The sequence below is a fragment of the Ursus maritimus genome, unplaced genomic scaffold, assembly GCF_017311325.1.
Source record: "Ursus maritimus isolate PB19 unplaced genomic scaffold, ASM1731132v1 scaffold_18, whole genome shotgun sequence".
NCBI lineage: Eukaryota > Metazoa > Chordata > Mammalia > Carnivora > Ursidae > Ursus > Ursus maritimus.
Window position 1 is genome coordinate 43,547,750 of NW_024424230.1, and position 23,440 is coordinate 43,571,189.

The 23,440-nt window shown below is 46.1% G+C and overlaps 1 protein-coding gene across 3 annotated transcripts in view; it reads left to right on the forward strand.

Moving 5' to 3' along the window:
- KCTD1 (potassium channel tetramerization domain containing 1) overlaps window positions 1-23,440 on the forward strand; it is a 176,039-nt gene that overhangs the window by 128,447 nt on the left and 24,152 nt on the right. For all 3 annotated transcript variants that reach the window (XM_008690878.1, XM_040632623.1, XM_040632622.1), the window contains exon 2: window positions 4,149-4,327. In XM_008690878.1, coding sequence (XP_008689100.1) covers window positions 4,149-4,327 — 179 coding nt within the window. The remainder of the gene's footprint in view (window positions 1-4,148; window positions 4,328-23,440) is intronic.

Below are 23,440 nucleotides of genomic sequence, written 5' to 3' on the forward strand. Positions count from 1 at the left end.
TAAATAAATAAATAAATAAATAAATAAATAAATAAAATACAGCTGATAAGTTCAAGTCTGTCGTGATTTGGGCTTCCGTATATTAAGAAAAACTCAAGCAAGATTTACTGTGCTGTCCAGTGGGACAGCCACTAGCCACATGTAGCTATGTACATTACAATTTAAATTAATAAAATTTAAAATTCAGTTCTTCGTTTCCACTAGCCACACTCAAATGCTCAAATAGTCACATGTTGCTAGTGGCCACCTTTCTGAATGGAGCAGATCTAGAATGTTTCCATTGTTGTAGAAAGCCCTATTGGACAGCACTGTTTAGAAAGCTGGCTGTTAGCTAGCTGCTTTCCTCTTCCCTTTCCCCCTTTGCAGATGTAAGGATGTGTGGTGGGTTTTATTTTTCTCACTTTAGTTAACATTTAGTTCTGTGGTTCTCAGACCATCATCGTACAAGCTTCTGTTTCCTACATTGTCCCTCCAGACCTTGGGGAAAAAAATTAATGGGAGAATTCTCACAACATGGTGCACTTTTAATTTCTAGAAGGTACCATGTGCTCTCCGACTTTGGGGCCTTGGCAATACTGCTTGAAACCCTCCTTCCAGCATCCCACTGTGTGTTGATTTCTCATCTATCAGATCTCAGCTCAGACTGTCTCCAGGGGACCTTCCCCATCCGTCCTCCCGCCCCCAAGCCTGGGTTACTGTCCCTTCAATTCAGCTATCATGGTGACCTGGCCCTCCCCTGCCTGGTAGCAGCTGCTTGTTTCTTGGCTCCCGTCTCCCACTGAACAACAAGCCCAGTGCGGTCAGGCACCATCCTGTCACATTTGCTGTCGCATAGCTCTCTTGTGCAGTGCCTGCTCTTAGGAGAGGGTAGTAAGTATGGTGGAAGGAGAGAACAATGGGCTGCACAAGGAAGGGCCAGTAACCAAGTAGCTTCATGTTAGGCTTCCTCTCTCCCAGGTAGAGGGGACTGTTCCACAGGGGAGTCTGTCAGAGACAGCTTTCTGTCTGGGCATCTCACAGAATACACATCAGTACCCTGAACTGTTTCTTCAGGAGTGATGATGGCACAACCGAGACATTTGCACCCTTCCCGGTTAAAGTGTTCGGTCTGCCTTTCCTCGGAAATCATACTAAAAAGACATCCAAACGGAGAGGATGCTGGGTGAGCAATCAGAGGAAAGGCAGATGGAGAAGTGGAGCTGCAAATGGTCATAATACGGTAGAAAATTCTGCATCTGTCAGTGGGCAGCTGTTCTTGGCATCACAGGCCACGTCTCACCAAGCCAGATGACCTCACAGGGAGGCAGCCGCGTGTAAAGGAAGGGTATTCTGTCAGGATAGGTACCAGAAACCCCAACTCAGACTAGCTTTAAAAATAAGGAACTTTATTTTCCCGAGTAACGGGACCTCTAGAGATAGGCTCAGAGATGGTTGATTCGGTGTGTCAACACTGTCACGAGAACCTAGGTCCTTTCCAGCTCAGCTTGGCCATCCCGGGCAGTGGCTTTCTCCTGGGGCTGGTAGGATGATGGCTGCTGCGGGTACAGGCACCCCATCTGGAACCTCAGTGTCGAGAGAAAGAAGAGAAAGCCATTGGCGAGGAAGGGGGTTGCCAGAAGGTGTAAGGTGAAACATCTGGAGTAGAAGCCATAGATAACCGAGTATCCGCTATAAATGCCAAGACCTCCCAGCCCCAGATATCCTCCTCCCATCACAGTCTGTGGATTTGCAAAGTTCTTTCAGTCTGCCTTAGACTTAAAAGTGCCTTAGAAGTGATCTAACTAATGGGACACACAGACCAGGGAAGGCTCCCAGAATGGAGAGAGAACGCGAAGGGGAGGAAGTTGGGCGGCTCACCAAAGACAGTTCCCATACTTGACAGTCCTGCCAGGGTTGCCCTGAGCCAGCCATTGGGAAACTCCCTCGGGGCCCTTAAGGGTTAATTCCCCCCCACACACCGAAGAAGAAACACCGGCTTAATTTTAAATTTAGCAATATCCATACATTCATGATTTACAATGTAGATGGTATATATTCTGGGAAATCTGGAATCCTTCAACCAATCAGTTATGCTTTAATTTTTTTCTCCTTCTATATAGACCTCGCAGTATTGGAGCTGTGCTGAATGAGGTCACAGTCTAACTACAGTATTAACCCTGCAAATCTGTTCATTTTCGCCCGAGTGCCCTCAGGCAGGATACAGAATGTGTCCAATTGAAAAACTATTACAGACACTGCAGCGCCGTGATGGGATGCATTGTAGCAGGGAGGGGGCACATCGTGGGGGGGGGGTGTCTTGAGCCAGGTAGGAAGTAGCTCTCAAAAGTAGAGGCGATGGGATTGCATTTTTAAAGGAAAAGTGCTGTTCTTTGTCATTTGAATTTTAAAGTGCTAACTTTTAATATTTTCCAACCTTAGCTGTTTTATATTTTCTACCAACCGTATTTTTGGTTTTTAGTTATTTTCCCCATCCCGGACCTCTTCAGTTTCTCTTCTCTGTGTGCTACAAACATCCGTTTATGTTTTTTTTAATATCCATTTTGCATTATTAAAAATACACAGGAACGCATAAAGAATAATACAGTGAACACCCATGAACCGACCAGCCAATTTAAGAAATAAAACATGAACTCTTTTCCTATGACTGTTTCTGGGCCCTGTTTAATTCAGCATGGAGCGAAGCACAACACAGATGGTCAGCGTTTCGTGTAAAGGCCCCATCCCGCCCCGTTCATGGGAGCTGCAGAGTTTCAGAAAGCGCGTGCATTCGCAGTCTTGCCTGGACATGTGGTTCATGCTAAGTAGTCTAACAGTTGCGCCCCAGGTAACTCCTAAAGCTGTTTCAGATCATAAAATCCATGATGTTTTGCAAATTTATATTTTATCGTGCTGGGTTTTATGCACAAAACCTAGATGACTTCCCCTTTATAATCTCCATCAAAGGCATTTTTCAGAATCCCTTTATAATGCCTCGTCACTGGCTTTGCTGCACATTGTCTGCGTGTTTGAAAACAATCTCTGACTCAGTGATAAATCTGAGCGTATCGTTGTGGCGTTAGTCTGGCAGAACTCAGACATAAGTGCTATTTTAGCTTATTCCTCAATTGCAGGCTCTAAATATTTGACCCCTTCATTGAGTGCCAGAGACCTGACTTGACTTGTCTGTGGTTTGGGCTCTTATTTAAAAGCAATCGACCGTGTTTGGATAGTGTTTGAAATATTTATATTGTATCCATGGAAGGGCCGTAGTATTTTATTTCCTCAAGAGTACACTTCCTTCAGCATGCTCTGGCGGCCACCCTGTGATGTCCTCCGTCTGCTCTTCCCCTCCCACTGCCACCTTTGCCTGTGGGACCGCTCCAGCGGCACCTGCCCCAGGGCCACCCCGGGAAGCTCGGTCTCCGAGAAGTCTGGCAGAGAAAAGAGCGGCTTGCTCGTGGCTCGCAAGCACATACTTACCACCGAAGGGTACAGTCTTTCCAAAGTGTCCCCAGACCCACAGTCTTACAGAGAGAGAAGCAGACAACACACGGGTAGAGTGTGTGTTGATTTTTTTTTTTTTTAATCTCTCGACTGATGAACTTCTGGTGCCTATTTACAAGGTTGCCTTGAGAATGTGTGCTGATGGCCATGCTAGTCCTACCCTCTTCTCCTGATTTGAAAACTAGGAATCAAGGAAAACATTTTGCAGAACACAAGTGCTGAAAAGGTCTGTATTTATCTCAACTGCCCAGCAGTAAGTTTCCAAAGAGAAGGATAAAGCATCCGTATTCTCTTTAGACGTGGGTTGTTTTAAATGTTGATTGTCTTTTCCTTTGGAATGAGTGGTAGCTCTCCACGTGCCATTTACCAGTTGTTAAATGCGAGGATTCATTAGTGAAATAAGCCGTCCTAGAGCCCAGGATGATTGGAAGTGAGCATTAGTTCGGCTCCTTGATTCCGAGCATGGGAAGTTTTCCTTTTCTGTGTTACAGATTCGGTGTTTCTAATATTCATTACAACGAGAGTGAGAGCCTGCTGATTTGGGGAGATTGTATTGCCGAATGAATATCAACGCTCGGCTCTGGCTTATTCTTTATGATGCATGTGTTTCCTGTCTCTCCGCGGAAAAAACGAAAACGTGTCTCAACTTGTTTATCTCTCTGTAGGACAGTCGACCCAATATGTCAAGACCTCTGATCACTAGATCTCCTGCGTCTCCACTGAACAACCAAGGCATCCCTACTCCAGCCCAGCTCACAAAGTCCAATGCGCCCGTGCACATTGATGTGGGCGGCCACATGTACACCAGCAGCCTGGCCACCCTCACCAAATACCCCGAATCAAGGTAATCTGAAAAAAAAGGAAAAGTCTGCTCAAAAGTGCATGTGTTTGATGGTCTAACTGTTTCTCCTTTGACCAGCACAGCAGCAGTGTGGCCTCCCTGGGGCGGGGCGGGGGTTAGAACAGGAACGCCCGGCTACGGGGGCTGCTCTGGGGTGGGGCTGTCAATCTCGGCCCAGTCAGGGCCTGACCCACAGCGGGGTGGGGTATGCGTAGACCCGTCACATGGGAGTGGAGTTTTAGGATATTCTGCCTTGCCAAGATCTTGGTGTCTCTCAATGTAGTAACAAAAAGAAGGATGAGTTCTACCTCCCACGAAAGTTTTCTTCTTTCCCTTTCTTCTAAAACACACATTCTTATCAGTTCTTAGAATTTTCTGGGAGATCGTTTGGCCCACCAACTTGTGAACTAGAGAAAAAAAAAATGAGAGACTCTTATCAGTGAGTGGAGCAGTATATTTAGAACAGTATGCAAAAGTCCAGGAAGCCAAGATAGTCTTGCTTTAAAAAAAAATTAAAAGAGCAGTGGGATTTCTGAGCACTCAAGGCAGATAAGTAAATATAGAAAGTGTCTGAAGAGGGGAGAGTGGTTTACAAATAGGCAGTACACACTCGATGCTTGTGAGACACCCCCTCCCGTGTGCCCTCCCACCACTTCTAGAGGAGTTCCAGGGCAACAGTTTGCTTTGTTATTGTTGCCGGGACACCCCTCCTGGCTCTGCCTGGATTTGGGGGCTGTGCCCAGATCCTCTAAGGGAGCTGATCTTCACCAGCTCTGCGGGTGGGTAGAGGAGGAGGCAGGAGCTCATGGGGGCCAAAGTCAGGAAAAAGGGGGTTTCTCTGCTTGGTTCTGCTCATCTCGGATGGAAGCACACCACTTGGGCTTCGGGGAGGGACCAGTGGCTTTAAAGTAACGGACAGCAGGGAGCTTTACAGCCCGAACACACAGCACTGACCTGAAAATCAGCGGCATCTTGATAACCGCATGAAGACCCCTTTTTTGTTTGTTTTTCTTATTCTCACTCTACTGCCTGATATTTTATGAAAGAAGGTGAAGTTTGAGAAGAAGAAAGAGGAAGTATTTTCTCTCTTGATTTCCAGATTTGATTTCTGCAAAGTGAAATGATTTTTTAAAAAACACAAATGACTATTACTTCAATTACCAAAAAAACCTATGTATTTTTCAATGAAATGATGCTGTCAGTCAGTGATTCGTTTTACTGAGTCCCCACTTTCCCTAAGCTCGTTGTAATAAGTCCTCCAAAGTCTGGCTATGTGATGGCTGTATTTCCCAAGACTATCGTGATCTAAGTAATGTTTCTTTAAAAAAAATACTTACTTCCATTCCTTCTAAGCTAATACCAACCTCAACAAACGAAAATCGCTGTGCCTCTTCACGTGAGCGCTTAATTCTAGGGGCCAAGCCCCAAAACATACAGGAGTCAAAAAGCAAACCCTTAGCTGTAGCAAAATTCACGGATCTGATCCGATGGCCTTTTGCTTCAGTCAGATTTTTCAACTCTGATCCAGGAGGGAAGTTAATAATTACCCCATGTGCATGTGACATAAGTAGTAGGTTTTCTTCAAGTGCTCCCTGCAGCAGGGTCAGTCTCTTCCTTAGGGACTAAAGCCCCCCGGGAGGGGGGGTTGGTTTCTGGGAAGCTCCCCTGTGTCACTTAGCCAGTTGCAGTGGTAGGAGGTAGAAATTCGTTGGAGACTCTATTCATTCAGTTCTTCTCTCGAACAGTTTGCTACTTTGAAAGACCTCGATCAGTGTCTCACTTGGAAAGTCTTCCTCTGGCCACCTGTGCCTGGGTATTTCTAAGAGTCTAGTTTCGGTTCCTCCTTATCCACACCCTGAGGCATGCGTCGCATTCCGTGATCTCAGTACTCTGGACATCTGCGCTGTCTCATATGGCCCCCACCAGCCACGTGCAGCCACTGAGCACTTGACATGTGGCCGGTCCAAATCAAAATGTCCTAGATTGTAAAGAGTTAGTATCCCCCCCAAAAAGTAAAATATCTCAATAGTTTTTTATTATTGATTTCATGTTGGAGTGAGAATATACTGAATTAAATAAAATGTCATTAAATTTAATTTCACCTGTTTCCTTTTACTCTTTTAATGTGGCTCCCAGAAAACCCCAAATGACATGTGTCTTGCTTTTTGTTTCTATTGGACTCTGCCGAACTAGACACAGATTTTTTTTAAAATCTCACCAAACCTACTTCCCCCCCAACCTGATCCTTCCATGCATCATAATTTGAATTTCCTTACACTTCCTTGTCACCGCTGGGCCACAGTATCATGGGAGCAACATCAAAAATAATTCATGGTTCATCAGTCCCACGTTTGAATGCTGACTCTGCCGTTTAGTAGTTGTTTGGCCAAGGACAGGTCCAATTTCTAAGTGCCGGTCTTCTCTCTGTAACATAGACACAGATACGTCTTCTTGCAAGGTTATTGAGAGGATTAAATGTGATTACGAAAAGCACGCCATGGCCCTGTGCCCAACACATACTATTGCCTTTATGCTTAACCTCTGCCAAACCCAGCAATTGTTTCTCTTCAGACTGCCTTCCAAATACCAAATATATCCCATTCCTTCATTTCCTAGACCATGGAAACAGGCTCACTTTTGGATTCTTCCTGAATGGACTGCAGGCTGGAGGGACTCCTAGCCGGCACCTTCCGGTCCTTGATCTTGACGCCCCTACCCTACCTGTCCCAGAACTGCTGAGCTGTTCCAAGATCATCTTTATTGTCAGGGAGATATTTTGTAAGCTTATGTTTGACTCTGAAACAAGCCTTACAAAGTGACTTCTCTTTCTGTTGCTTACACCTAAAGCAGATGACTGTGGTTTAGATGTTGAATTGACTACTCTGCTCCCTCTTGGAGTGTGTGTGTGTGTGTGTGTGTGTGTGTGTGTGTGTGTTTTGTAACTCACTCCATGTTCATATCAAGGCAACAATCAGTTTAATGGGACCCATACATATATGTTCATAGTCAAAGATACAGGGGAGAAAGAGTTTCGTGTTTTTCTTATACATGTCAGCTCTTCCTTCCAGCTTCTGAGAAAAGTCTCTTTGGGGATAAATCCTAGGAGATTAGGTTGCCCATGACCATAGAATTACACATAGCCCCAACTCCAGTTCTCTAAATTCTAGGGTACTTTGAACCCTTCCCACAGGGCCATTCCCTCTCCCCGCCCCTCCCCTCCTCAGCACACCCTGGATCCTCTCTCCCTTGCCTTTCCCTTGGTGTAGCCCAGAGGGGAGGAGGGCTTTTTCCTTGGTTTTGTTTTCTAGGATTTCAAGAGGAGACCTGTAGTGTAAAAGTCCTAATTTGTTTGTAGTAAGGGATCGTAAAAGATGTCATGTCTTTCTACAATTTCAAAGGTCCTGCAAAGATCCTTTATTCCATTTTGAAATATTTTAGGTGACTTTTTATTCTGTCTCTGTTTATCGCCTTCTTGGCTAAAGATTACTCTTAGAACCCCAGAAAGTGGTACAACGGACCACACAGCTAAACATTAGAAGCACCTGGGAAGCATTAAAAGGCCATGCGCCATCCTGCCTCAGACCAATAAAATCTGAGAGATCCTGATTTTCACCATCTGGCTTTGAACAGCACCAACATATATGGTCCCTCCGAGTGAATGTCGTCTCCTTCCTAAATGAGTGTTTCAGGCTATATCGTAATGGCCATCCCACCAAAAGAAAATACCTTTTGATCTTCATTTCTTTGATTACCAAGGTTACCTGGTTCCACTGTGTGTGGATACCCCGTGCTTTCTTTGGGTGGGGGAGGCTTGGAAGCCCTGAGTAGGGATTCAAAAGAAGCGAGCTGACTTTCACATTTTACAAGGTAAAAGGTTCATCACTCACATTGTGACTCACATCCATCGTCGGGTGGTTTCTCGCTGAAGGGACTGAAGGTTTCAAATTAACGGCAGTAGTGCAGACATCGGTGATGTGCTCTGTCTTGCTGATGCTTTGTGCAGGATGCNNAACCGCTCTTTCGAGGTGCTTATGAGACCGAGGCTGATTCATGCCACCTCGGGAATCAAGGAGATAGATCCCTTGCCAGGGAGCTGACAAGTTTCCCATTCCATTTCCTATTCGGAATTATAATCACCCCGAAAAACACCAGTTCAGATCTGCAATAACTTTACATCAAATAAGTAAAACAAAACAAAAGTGAAAAAATAGATCACCATCACAAAAAAAAAGATTTTTAATGGATTTACAAAGAAGATAGAACATATTTTGCTGGACAGTTTGCTAGCTTGATTGATAAGTTGTAAGTATCTAGACATGGGAGGTGGGCCTCACATGGACTCTTGCCCCAGGCCCTGCACGTTTTAAAGACAGACCTGATTATATCTGATTTAAAAATCTAAGCTACCCATTATTAACATCATTGATAACAACAAAACCTAGGTATCTAAGTCAGTTATCATAAGTAATTAAGATTGGTACCAAATGACACGGCCTCTTTAAAATTTCCCGCTGTTGCCACTGAAATGTCGTTATAGTCACACAGGCGTGTGAGAGATGAAAGAAACATTCTGTGCGGGGCGCCTGGGAGGCTCAGATGGTTAAGCGTCCAATTTGATTTCAGCTCAAGTCTTGATCTCAGTGTCATGAGTTCAAGCCCCGAGTTGGACTCCACGCTGGGCACAGAGCAGAGCCTACTTAAAGCAAAAACATTCTGTGCTTTAAAAGAAGACACGAGTCTGAGTCCAAAGTGAGGTCCATTTCATCCTTTATTATCACCTTGAACAAAAGCAGGATGAACAGCGGCTATATGGATGGTTATTCAGATGATGGTGGGCTTTTTAAAACCGGAAAGTGGGCTGTTACTGCTAATGAGTGAAACCTCTGGGGAGGTAATAAGGCAGGGGTCTTAACTAACAGAGCCGGTCAGCCAGCGACCTAGAGGTGAAAGACAAGATCTCATGTTACAGTCCCCTGAGCCATCCGATCTGACTGCTTGACTGAGCTTTTGTGTGTTTTAAACCCGGTACATGAGTTAGCTCCCACATAAGTAGATTATGCTAAATCGGGCTCTCCTGAATAGCCGCAGAGTTACTAAGCACACTGGCGTACGTAGGTAATTGCAAAACTCCAGAGACTGGGCTTTCAGCCTTACAGTCAACACCCATGGCCACCCAAGGGGTGTGTGTATTTGAAGCTTTAGGACGGAGATGCCAAACATGTGTGCTTTGCCAGCAGAGATCCGGCTCCTGGCGTGCTTCACTCTCGATGTGTGAGCCGTGAAAGCGTGGTGCACGGGGAGCTGCCCGGAAAGGAGAGCTGGAGGAGTGCGCTGTGAAGGGATGGGTGCGCACACTCGCAGGGCGACCGGATGCTCGTGTGTGGATTTCCCTGTCATCGTGCTAGGTCAGACTAGGATGTTTTCTGTAATCCTGTGCTGTGACTCTGTGACTTCTCGGTTCCAGTTTCGTACAACAGGCCCTAGGCACAGGTCCAGTCCTGTCATCACGCAGGCCCGCATTTCAGGATCCCAACAAAAATGCCAGGAAAAAAAATGCATCCTCCCTGGCACACAGTTCACGGAGCTCTCTTGCAGAATTACTGCAGGGCACTGAACAGGGGGCTTTTTATTATAACCTACTCTTTAGATCAGCATGATTTATAATGCAGTGTCTGTGGGGGCGCCTGTGTGGTGCGATCAGTTAAGTGTCCGACTCTTGGTTTGAGCTCAGGTTGTGAGCTCGTGAGATGGAGCCCCCATCGGGCTCCGTGCTCCATGTGGAGTCTGCTTAAGACTGTCTCTCCCTCTCCCTCTGTCCCTCCCCTCTGTGCTCGCTCTCTCTCTCTCTCAAATAAATAAATCTTATAATGCAACGTCTATCTCAAGTTTAAAAAAAAAAAATCACAGAACAGATTATTGGGAAAGTTATCCTGAGATGCGAACTCTCGGCACAGATGGAAGGAGGGAGCATATCCCTGCTGCTTTGAAAACGCCCATGGAAATGCATAAAATGAGGGCAGTCTAACCTAATGGTGAACAGTTTTGATTGCTAGGATGGGCTGATCTTTTAAAAAAGAAAATTAGTTTACTGGGGGGCGGGGGTTGAAAAGGAGGTAAAGCACCTGGCAAATGAGAAATGGAAAGTTTCTCCAGGGTCATCGGGGCAATTTTCCTCTTCTCTGTCTCTTCTTGTCATCTTACAATATTGCTTTTCCAAAATTGCTCCTCAGTTATATAGGCAAAGGGTAAATGAAACCAGTTTCAAAAGACTTTTTTTTTTTTTTAAATGATGAAACTGGATTTTCTCTTCCGTACTGAAAAGCCAGGAACTTCACACCACGCTACTGGCGGATTCAGCAAACTTCCCCTGCCACTTGGGAACAAAACAGACCTCGCTTTTATAGTAATCTAACTCATAAAGTCTTGTCTTAGAGCATACTGGAGAGAAAAACGTAGCCATGCTATAGCCTGTAGTTTTCCCTGTCCTGGTCTTTCATCCTCTGGGACGATTCCTTCCGTGCTCCCCCGCGGCCAGAGCAGACACTGGCCAGCGGAAGCCCTTGCTCTCCTGTGGTTTACGTGGGGGAGCGGGGAGGACACGCGGTGAGTAGACAGTCCATGGTATTCGAGTTAGGACCAAGTAAGGTAGTAAGAAGAATAACACAGAGAATAAATGCGCCCACTTTGGGATATAGTTTGCCCCCTGTATTAAGCCGGAAGATCATTTTATCCCTGCTTATTTGCTCATCTGAATTTTCAAGACGAAATCTAGTTGACGTGTTAGTGCTGGTTTAGAAGCAGACTTTTGTCGCTTCGGTCTCACAGAGCACCCGGATCTCGGCCCAGTTGCGTCTTCCGAGTTCTGTTATGCATCTCGTGCTGCCTGGTGCAGCTACTATTGTACGCTCACCCCTCAGCTCGGCGGGAGGGAGATGCGGGGCGAAGTCCGCTCTCCGGGCCATGGATGTGGAAGAGCTCAAGGCCAGGTCACCCCAGATCTCCTTGCGGGGCTGCTGACCCTAATACTGTTCCTGATATATTTTCTTTAATTTTGCATTCATTGGTCACTGAGGTGATACTTGGTTTTGACCAAAATAGTTAAAAAATAAGTAAATAAATGTGGGCCGAAGCCCCTGGGTGACAAGTAACGAAGCTGGCTTATCCCCTAGGCCGCTCCTGGTTTGGGCCGGAAGGAAGGTGAAGGCCACCGTGCCACCCCGGACCTCTCGATGGCAGAGCCGTGAGGGTGGGGCGGAGCCCTGGGTACCCAGCGTGAAGCAGCTCAGGGCCGGACCGGGGGTCGTGTTCTCCATCTTTCTGAACTTCTCCCTCGCCAGGAACTCCACCTGATTTTCTATAGAAACGCTGTCGTCGGGAAGCTCTTTCTCGCTCAGTCTCTATCCTGTACTCTGGATACAGCATTGTGCCAGCCGCCGAGCGGACGTTCCAAAGTTTGCTTGATATGTGAATTAATTATTGGGTGAAATATTATGCACGGAGGCCAGGTCCTCAAAACAATGAAGGGCAAGTAACTGAGTCAAGATGTTCAGAATAGTTCAGTTCCAAGGCCAGGCTGGGCTCATTATGTGTGTTTCTCATCTAACGTGCCACCGTGATCTTAGAGCTAGGGACTGTCATTCACCCCCGCGTACAGATAAAAGCACTGCAACTCCAAGAGGTCAAGGGACGGAGCAGGAGTCCCTCTCCCGCTCCGCTGCAGGCCCTCTGTGGTTTCCTCTCCTGTACTTGCACTTTTCAACCCTGGAGGTGGGTTAGAACCCCCGGGAGCTCAAACAAGCCAACCAACCTGGGCCTCCCCTCGAAGATTCCGGTTTCATTGGTCTGGAACAGGGCTTGGGGTATTCTAATATAGCCACGTAGTCCTTCTTACCACCTTCCGGAACTATGTTCTAAAGATGGTCATGAGCCAAGAGGGCAGGCCATCCACAATAAGTTCAAGCCACTTGATTCTTAAGGGGGCCTTCACCCGGTTCTTTAGGTGCTAGGGTAACGTGAGGACTTATGCCCCCGTAACGTGAGGAACAGGGTGCTGTCAGCTCCGTGCCCCTGCTCCCCAACCACACACACCGAGAATGTCGTCTTTGAATCGTGAGGACTTAGAGGCAAAGAAGTACCTGCTTTTTTCTCAAGGCAGAGCCCAGAAAGGGATTTCCTAGTCTAGTTACCCTAAGGGAACGAGTGAGGAGAAGGGACTAAATCACCCCAGTTCAACAACCCAGACAGAAGGGTGACACCTGTCTTCTGAGTGTTTTCCTCCACTGACACCTCCTCCCTAATCCCCGCGCACCAGAGTCAGGAATGCAGGTTCCTGGGCCCTGCCCACCATTTGCGTGACCTGTAGGTCAGGTCTGAGGGGAGCCTGCGGTTCTCATCAGCGTCAGGCGGTCCGCAGGCAGCTCAGTTGGGGCACCGGGACTGCAGACGAGGGTGTGGAAGAGAAACGTGCCAGCGTCCCCGGCAGGGTGGGGATGGCCGCGGTGTGGCAAGACACAAGTCATTAAAGCGAGACTTTTCTTACTGATTCTGGCTTGATTCTCGTCACTTGGGACAAAAGCACTGACGGTGCTCCTTCTGATATGTCATAACGAATAGTGTCATTGAGCCGTGCCCAGTCATTTTTGCTCTGTGTTTTTCCTTGTATTTTTATGTTTCCCTTCATCATACAAGAAAGTACTTTATAATAATAAACTCTATGTTCTACTTACTTGTTTGAAAAGTTAATTAGTAGGTAGTTCATAGAAGATTCTGGTAATCTTTCACAAAGTTAACATGTGAAAAATATACTTCACTTTATTAAGTGTGTTAAGAACAATTCCATTAAAAGGGCTTAGAATTGACAGTGTTATTTCACAGAACCCAGCTCGTGAATCTCATGTGACTTTGGCTCCTCAAACCATGTAGTTTCTTTGAAACAAAACAAAGTGTAGCTTCTGTCAGCCACATAACCGATTCTGGCGGAGGGCTTCCTCCGAGCCCTACTTTATGGCAAACGAGGACCAACGCTGAAACATTTTAGGTGAATTTCCGAAACACGAACTGCGTTTTGGTCGTGGAGAGAGTTCTGTGGGCAGGAGTGTTACACCCCACAGCGTTATTCGTGTGTCTGCCATATAAGTCTTGATAGCCTCTTCCCAGGCCGCCATGATCCACTTCACAGAGACGTGAAATCTCTTTGTATCAGAAAGGAAGACACCGTGAGGTGTCTCTGCTGTGTGTGTTCGTGGCTGAAATAAAACAATGCAAGTTATTCTCAAGTTGGGGGAGTCTTCTGTATTACGCCAATGCAGAAGATAAACTCCTCCCCCTTAAGTTCCAAACAGAACCATTTATTATTCAAAACCCAAAGACATGATGTTGTCATTGGCATTTCAATTTTGAGAATTTTAAAAATAGTAGTAAACTAAAAATAATAATAATACTACTAGTAAACCTCAGAAAGTCACACTGAAGGATCCCTTATGGGTCCACTAAGCACACAGATGCCCTCTGCCGAAAGCCGAGGTATGTTGGTAGAAAAATCGGGTCAGCTACGTCTGCCAGATGGTTTGTTCTATTGTCGTTATAGAAGTGACCCATTAAAATGCCATTTCTTTTCAGTAAAAATGCAGGATTTATAGCTTTACCTAGATGGATTATCAATATTCTCCCTCTTAAGGATTACTCTCAGGATGCCTGGAGATAGAAAGTAGCAAGAATTGGGGGTGCCTGGGTGGCTCAGTTGGTTAAGTGTCCGACTTCGGCTCAGGTCATGATCTCGGGGTCCTGGGATCAAGCCCTGCATTGGAGTCCTGGGATCGAGCCCCATGTTGGGCTCCATGCTCAGCACAGAGTCTGCGTGTCTCTCTCCCTCTGCCCCTCCCCCAGCTCATGCTCACTCACTGTCTCTCTCAAATAAATAAAACCTTCAAAAAAAAAAAAAAAAACCAAAAGCAACAATTGGTCCCTAAAGCAGCAGGCTGAAGTGGGGGCTTAATGCCTTGATGGTGGGCTTCTGAGTGTGCCCAGGGTGGCCCTGGAGAAGGAAGGAAGTGTGAGAGGTGGGGGAGGGATGGAGAAATCAGTTGTACTCTTAAAACCGTATGCATGTTGTGTATTCATATTCCAAAGGCAGACACCCAGAAGCTCCAATCTGGTGATGATTGCATTTGAAAATGTTAAAGAAAAAAAAAAAAAAGAATCCATGTCTCAGTCCCCCAATGATACCAGCTATTTTCTGGACCATCTGAATCTAATGAAGATGCAGTGTCAATGGAAATGACGCTGTCACTGCATCCTGGCTTCCTGCTGGTACATAAATGCCATGTGTCACTTTGCTTGGTAATGACATTGCTGCGTCTCTTTTTTGGTGGTAATGATTATTGTTACTTCTGCACAGTTTTTCTTACTGTGTTCCCATATTCAGAAGATAAATGACAACTGTGCATAACAGCTACCCCCCACTTTCAAACAGCGGTGAACCTTGCCAGGCCAAGGGCTTCGTCACTGGAAGGTGGATCTGAGCGCGTCCAGACTTGCTTTCGTGCTCTGAGCCGATGCGTTCCACAGCCCCTGCCTGGCTTCATTAGACTCGTCAAGGCCCCTGCCATCCCTCCAAAAATTGATTTTTTTTTTTTTTTAAGAAACGGTTTAGGGGGCCCTGAGGGCTTGAGAGCTTACCTAAGAAAATGAAAACTCCTCTAGTCTCAAAGCAGTGCAAGCAGTCAATAGCAAAGCAGAAAAGAAGGATCTTTTAAGTGTATCCCACTGATCCATAATCTGAGGGGCCCTAAGGAAGGTACTTCGTCAACACGTCACCGTTTTGATGGTACGCTGCAGAAGGAGCAAGACGGCATGAAGGGTAGGATGCAGAGGACGTTGTCGCATACATTAAAATGGACTGGAATAAAGATTGTAACAGCCCAGCGAACCTAGGGAACCATGTCAAATACGGATGAAGCTCTGGTCTTCACTGTGGCTGTGTGTCTGGGCCGGTTACAAACAGCAGTGACAGTACAGCTTGTATTTCCAACTACATTCTGTGGGGCTCTGCACGAACCCATTTGTAATCCTTTATGTAGATTTTAGAATTTAGCAAAAAGTACTTCTTTGTCCAATGAGCTCTGGCTTCAGTGCGCTTCTCCCGAAGGACTTCCAAATGGAGCAGCAAGTAGGAGAAGCAATGGCGTCCAGTGACGCTGTAACTTGTCACCTTCTGTTTAATGATCTTCTGAAAAGGAAGAGAAGAAAGAAGAAATTCTTGTTATTAGCCGGGAACGTTCACTTCTTGAAATTTTGCAGGTTAGGGCTTGGTTCTGATTGGTGTTGGAAGGGACGGGGAGAAATACAGACAACTAACACCCCTGCTTAGGTGTCTATGGACCGGCTCGGTGCCTCGGGGTAAATTCTTGCACTATGATAAACCCCAGCAGGGCGGAGATGGTTACGCAAGACACACACCTACAAGAGCGCATTGTTGACCGTGGCGTAGCCAAAGGCAGGATGCTGTCAGCTCCGTGTTCCTGCTTTCCCAACCACACACACCCGAGAATGTTGTCTTTGAATCATGAGCTGGTAGAAACTTCGTATTTTTCATATGTCATCTTGACTTGGTGATTATTGAAATACTCTTGTGACATGAATTCAGAATCTTAATCTTCTCAGATTAAAAGGCCCACCAGGCATGTTGTCCATCATGATTTGAAGAAGCAAGTGGAATTTTTTTAAAAATGGCAGTATGGGCCTTTTACATGTTCTTTGCAATGTTGATAGACTTTTGCAGCTGTGTGACTGTGACCCTGTCCAGCTTGCAGGCTTCCTTCCCTCCGGAGTGGTGTAGCTCACGGTCCGGGGGCTTGATGTCCTCCCTCGGGCTTTGTCTCTGGAAGCCTAGTTTCTGAACGTGCTCTCAAGCTTCCTCGTCACTCTGAAGGGAGGCAGGGTCAGTCATTTTCATTCATCCAACCACCTCTCCTTCTCTGGAGCAGTGGAGCCAGTCTCTGTCGCTGCGCGAAGAGCCTTGAACGGTGTCCGCACTGTGTGTGTGCGTGTGTGTGGAGAAGCAGGGTACAGAGGAGTCAGGGTAGATTCACCTGCTTTCTTCCATCATCTTCTGTTAGGTTTTGAAAAAGCATTCACCTCATTTTTAGGTAAATTGTATTTTTCTCGTTCTTTTGTTTTAATGAAGCACCGTGTGAAGTGTCTCGTTTTTCACTTAGGGGTACTAAGCAAAATAATGAAGTACTTCATTGTACACTGCTGTTTTGCGGGCCTGGGACAAGCAGGCAAAAATGGTTAAATTGAAAATAGAAACCGCTGGCTTCACCATGGTCCTCTCGTAGGGGCATATAGTAAATAGGACGCTTTTCTCTGCAGTGGCTGCTCTGACATGTTGGAAGCCAGCTGCCATAGTCTGGACCAGGCAAACAGCAGAGGACATGGGGCAGGTTCCCTTCCACATGCCCTTGAGGCTCATTACCTCCCAGTGCCACGGAGAGAGCGGGGCCACCGGGAGAGCGCAGTCCCAGGGGGCAGGCTGAGGCCGCTCCCTCCTTAGGACACTGATGCGTGGGCAGAGGATGGGGAATGGGTCCTCACGCGGGAGAGCGCTCGTGCAGTCGTGAGGTCTGCTAATATCAGAAGCCCAGGAATGAACACAGTCACTCAAAAACAGATTAAAATCAATGGGAACACATACGGAGGAGTTTGCTGGTATAACAAACTAGAAACCTGAAAAACAGAGTGGCACTGCAAGGTGCATGAAGGCTGGCGGGAGGGGTCAGAGCAGGAGGGGGAAGGGGGCAGAATGTTCTGGGACAGACAGCCACTGAGGGCCGGGGACAGCACGGAGCTTATGGACTGGCCCTCAGTCTGCAGAGAAAGGAGCCTGCAGAGCTCAGGGCCCCTCGGCGAGTTACCTGATGGCTGTCGCCTCCGTTTCTCCATCAGTAAAGTCAAAATACTACTTGTATGGAGTTGCTGTGAGGCTTAAATCTGATAATCCATAAAGTTTTTAACATTGTGTCTTAAACTCAAAAAATGCTAGCTATTACAACATTTTTCTCTGAATAATTATGACTGTAAAATGGAAAACATATTGTAGAGTTTTAAATCAAGAGAAAAAAGGAGGGTCAAAAATCCCTCCCAGTAGAGCACAGACTGTTGGGAGGAGGGCAGGGTGGGTGACCGGGGCAGGCTCGTGTGCACCTGTGCGTGTTTGCCTCCCCAAATAGAAAGTGACAGAAAACCTAAACAGAAACTGTTCGAGCCGAAAATACCCATGTGTCCTCCCAAGGGAGGATATGATGATCTGATGCTGGGCCGATCTTAGAAAAATACCTCTAGAAATCATTTTTAAGCAGGCATTTGCTCAAACCAGGGAACAGGACCAGGTGACTGTAAAGGTTTTCTGCCAATTCCAGATGCACAACAGGGTTTCATAGACGGTCAGAATTCCGTTTTGGCACAGCCCGCCATCTCCGAAGGACGAAAATCTGCCAGCATCTCCTGAGCCCGTGCCAGGCGGGCGCAGTGCTCTGCCGAAGAGCTGAGTGAGCACCCGGCAGTCAGGGAGTGGCTCCGAGCTGGGGTCTTGCAGTCCAGCTGCCCGAGTGTGAATTCTGCCCTCCGGGCCGAGAAGCTGGCCACAGCGTCCCCGTAAAACCTAGTCGGCGTGTTGTGAGCACTTGGTACTGTGTCCTGCACAGAGTGAATTCTCAGGAACGTGGTTCTTATTGGACATCCGTTTATTCTCCTAAGAATTCTTCGGGCTAGGGTTATTATCCCATTGCTCAGATGAAGAAATCAAAACTCATCGATTTGGTCTGAAAGATGGTGAAGTCAGGATTCAAACCCAGTTCTGTGAGTTTTAGGGCTGAATGTGCCGGGGGCCCCTGAAACACTCCGGGAAGCACCACACCCAAGCTCTTGGGAATAACAGCGCCCTTCCATGCTCCGCTGGGCTCCACACTTTAAGAGAGTTGCTCTTCACTTCCTCTGTTCCCACCATCATGTTCCTTCTTGCCTGAAATCCCTTTTCCAAGCCCCTGTACCTCTCTCCTTATACTTCGTGATCCCTAGGACTGCACAGACATTGCCTCCTGCAGGAAGCCTTCCCTGCCTGCCCTGGGCTAGCTAGGTACCCACCCCCCCCCGCCCCGCCCCTTGTCCTCCTTGGCTCCCAGTGAGCCTGCATCATGCTTATTTTAAAAGGCCTGGCCGAGCACTGGGAACATGGTAGGCACTCAATAAATGCAGAAATAAAAAGCCTACTTACGTAAAATCTGGTGTTTAAAAAAAATCATGTTAATTGTAATAATACATTTTTCATAGTTAACAGTCAATATAATCTTGGAATTAAAAAAAAAATTGTTGTAGTCAGAGTCCTGGGGAACACTCCTGAGATTCCTGGAGGATTACAACCCCCTGAGTGGCTCCAAACTCTCCCTCGGCCATCAGTAGTCCCAGCAGTGATCAATTCTCCAAAACGCCGAGTTCCAGGTTATTTTGCTCTCATAGTTTTTCTTATATTTTAAACTTGCCTTTCCTTTCTCCCCTGGTTTCTTCAGTTCTATGTATCATTTAAGAAAATGATGCTGCCTCAGGGAACAGTACTGGAAACATTACTTCCCCATAAGTAGATACAATTTGTTTTGTTTGTTCTTACCAAGAAGGTATTTTCTCCCTTCTCCTTAAATTACTTCTGTCCATTTCTATAACAAGCTCTGAATTAATTTGTATCTGTGTTCATGAAATATAGAGGAAATTTTCCACGTGAGGGAACTATAAAGAACTCTTCCTAGACTTGTTCTAATGGTTATAACACTTTAAGCATATTAAACACTATTTATGATAACTCAGGCTTCTAAAACAGTAAGTGGACTGGTGATTTCTTTCTTTTTAAACCTTATAATCATACCCAGCATTCCCCCCTTTTTTAAAAGAAAAACTTATTTTTTATTATGGACATTTAGAAATATATGCAAAGATAGAAAGATTACAATATTGAACTCCAAATATAGACTCCCAAGGGTCTAACTTTCAGGTATCAATCTAACCTGTCTCTTCCCTTCCACCACTGTTTCCCTCCTTTCCCATCAAAGCAGAAAAGGGGAAGAGGCACACCCTGGTTGCAATACTGTCTCCTCTCTCCATGTCTCTCTCCCCCTCTGCTGTCCTGAGTCTGGTTTCACCTGCAGTGACAGCTGTCCACACACCCCACGAGCGGGCACACCCCCGCACTCATGGTCACACAGGCACAAACACACCCACCTCCACCCAGCTCAGTACCCCATCTGCTGTCTTTCCCAGGTTTCAAATATTAGGACAGAGACTTGGTTGGGAATGTACTTGGAGCAGTAGACATCACTTACTAATGTAACAGACTAACTTGGAATGATAGACATAAAGTATGAAGGTCCAAGTGCTTCTGAAAACAAAATTATTCAAAGAAAAATACTCTGCAAATGGGATTTTTTAAAAAGTAATGTCCTAATTGATGGGCTCATGGCAGATTGTTTTTCTCTTCTGCTGCTTCTGTGTCCTCTAGTCTACACTTTTTCAATTTTCAACAATGAGTAGGTCTCACTTTTCTAATTTAAAAATATCCCCCAGATGCTCAAAGGGGAATTTGTCAGTTGCCTCTGAATCTCTTAATCAACAAAATAAATCTGGACCCGAAACTAAATGAGATCTTTTCCTTGAGTCCAAACCATATTTTCCATGACTTGGATGCCCAGGAGTTGAGAACAAGGTATTTCTTGGCAAAGGGAAGCTAACTGGGTGACAAGCCCAACCGCCTTGGTCCTGACCTTTTCTCGCCTGCTTTCCCCTTGGTCTGTCTTTGCCGCTTCGTTCTCACCCCCGGGCAGGGTCTTCTGCACCCTCCCTGAGCAAGTGGGTCCTGAGCCATTGCAGATGAATGCTTCTCCTACTGCCTCCCTCACTGTATAATCACCATGCACTTTCTGGCTCTGGAGAATAGAAAGGATTGACCCGCAGGGCCCGGTGTCGTATTACACACCATGGCGCTCAATGTTCACCAGGCTGCAGGAGGGAGGTGGGGTATCTGGAGCCTTAGAAGTGTTGGAAACCTCTCCTTAGCTGTAAAGTGATAAATCCCATGGGGGTGTGTCAGAATTAAAAGTAGGGTCACAGCACATAAAGGAACACAAGAGCTGCAAGGTAAATGCAGTTGGAACCTTGTGTCATTCCTCTCCCCAGAAATTGTCATTGTCCTCAGAACGCTCACTTTCCCATCCCATTTTATGCCCCGTCACATTGTACCAACCGTTTGAAAGTAACCTCTGAAGTCCTGGAGTGTTTTGATTTGGTTCCGTGGAATTTAGGGTACCTACTGAGTCCGCCACCACCCAGCCCCTGAGCCTCAACGTTTTGTTTCACGGCTATTAAATAGTTTCTCTACAAAGATGTTAAACACTAAATTTTCTTGGAATAACATGCAACATTAGCAAACTCTATTGAACTATAAAAATTATGCATTCCTCAAGGAAAGTGGTTGTCATTTCGTTTGTTTGAAATTGCACATGAAAAGGCATTGTAAAGTACCGGTCAAGAACACAGGCTTTAGAATCAGACCCAGATTGTAACTTAAGCCAAGTGACAACCATTCTGGGCTTCAGATTCCTCCTCTGTGAAATGAGAATAATATGGCCACCTCATAGGATCATTGTAAAACCAAATGAGATAAAACCCATAAAACAGCCAGCTCACTCTTTGGCACATAATACAATTCAATATGTAATAACAAGTTTAGAGCAGTTGGCCTCCAGGGCTTGAATGTGACCTCTCCCCATTTCCCCAGGGACAGTGTGGTGGGTTCAGAGCCAGTTCCATGTCTAGCCAGCTGTGCATCCTTGAGCATTATGTATTTGGGACTCCGTTTCTCCATTTGTAAAATAGGACGTTGATCTAGGTCATCCTGGAGATCTTTCGCTTCTAGAAGTGTGGTTGGCTATTTAGGAAGAGGTGCTGTGACAGTTCAAAGTGACAGAAGGACTAACCTTAAACCTCTCAAGTCCATGATGTTGACTTGTTCTTCTTCAGTCTGTGCTCATCCTCCTTTGCACTGGTTCTCAACTCAGCTGTTCATCAGACGTAGGGGAGAAGCCTGGGCCCCATCCCTAAGCAGTAATTACATGAGAATATCTGGTAGTATTTTTTAAAAGCTCCTTGGGTGATTTCAGTGTGCCACCAGGGCTAAGAGCCACTGCTGTATGCAAATAATACAGTCAAAAGCAAGGCAGAGGAGAAAGGATTTGGACAAGCCACAAACTGCATCTTTGAGATGTGATTGCAGATTGTATTTCATTCAGTCTCACGTCTTAATTTGCTCTTTTCCTTGACATCATTGGAGAGCATAGCCTGACATCAGCCCCCACTGGCCTCGAAACCGAATCTAGACTCCTTGACGTGGCTTATGCAGCTTTTCACGATCTGACTCTGCTGCTCCAGCCTCCTTTTTTCGGCGGCCTGACTCTGCCCCCGTGGGGAGTATTCACATGCCAGGTTTCTTCTAGCTTCAAGCCTTTCTATCTTCCCTACCCCCTCTCCTTTCTTACCTGACCTTACCTGCTGCCCTGGTACTTGGCCAACTTCTGCTCGTCCTTCAGATCTCCACTGAACTTTCTCTTTCTTCCATGCCTCCCCAAAGTTGAGTTGGGTGCACCTCCTGTGTACTCCCATAACCCATTCTGCACACCCAGTGACACACCGCACTTGATCTGCATTCCCAGCCCCACAGACTGTTAAATTCCACGAAAGCAAGGAATGTGTGGTTTATTCACCACAGCGTTCCCTATATTTCACATGGTCAAGCTCAGTGAATATGGGTAGAATAAATAATTGAATGACTACACAATAAAGGGAAATTCTTAAGGAACTGAGTCACAGTAAATTAAAGAAACCAAGTCCTATGACTCAGTGCACAAGAAAAAATAAATTCTTAATGACAGATTCACACTAAGCCAGGTATATCAGGCCCTATCCCTAGCCTTTCATTTAAGACCATTTTTTAATGCCAGGGAGAGGGGGAGCAATAGTGGGGAACCAGACTTACTTTCCACAAGAAGGAGCTTAATTTCCTTGGAGACTTGATCCTGCATTATTTGTTTCATAAACAATAATCAACAATGTTTATATTAAAAAGCAAGAGAAATATATTTTAGTATCTTTTAATGCATATTTTTAGTGAACCTTTATAATCTTATTAATGAAATATTTACAGATAAAAATGACAGGATGCTTGGGGTTTGCTATAAAAATCCCACTAAGGAGAGGGAGCAATAGAAGTATAGGTGAAACAAGCTTGGGCAAGTGTTGCTAGCTTTTGAAGCTGGATGGACACATGGGGGTTCATTATATTATTTTCTCTGCTTTGGCTTAAGTTTGAAATTGTCCAAAACAAAATGTTAAAAAATGTAAAAAAAAAAAAAAAATCGTGGAAGGACGTTTTTCTCAGCATTGCTATTTGTTTCAATGAGTGTCAAAAACACAAAAACATAACAAAAAACACACCAAAACCCAAGGCGGCCATACATCATCTGGAGCCAGCTTGGTCTTGGTCAGTTGGAAAACAGGAATGTTCTTCCAAGGTTAGTAAACTGTAATCAGTTCCACATAGTTTTCAGGCACCAGAGTTTACAAATCACTGCAGTTTGATTTGTAACTCCATTCATACGTCCACAAGAAATACAGCCCCCGCCGATGTACCCCGTTATTTGCTTAGCCAAACAATGCTTTTCCACGGCACATTCAGAACAGACCCCGGGACGCCATTTTACGATCGCTGGCACCGCCCTGTCCTTCCGCATTGTTTTCACAGCTCAGAACGCGCTTCCTTTTAAAATTAGAAAAAGTCAGCTGCATAACGTTGCCCTTGACTACTCCTAACATTTGATGTCTCCAATATGGGGCCGCCTCCTCCTCTTCCGGGAGGCCCAGCACCTCAGACGGTAACGCGCCTCTGCGCGGCCCGCGGGCTCGTCCTTCGGAAGTCTGGCCCTTCTCTCCACAGCGCTTTCCCTCCCAGCTGCCGCGCACACCACGCGGCCGGGCCCTGGGCGGATGGGGGGCCCTGGGCGGATGGGGGGCCCTGGGCGG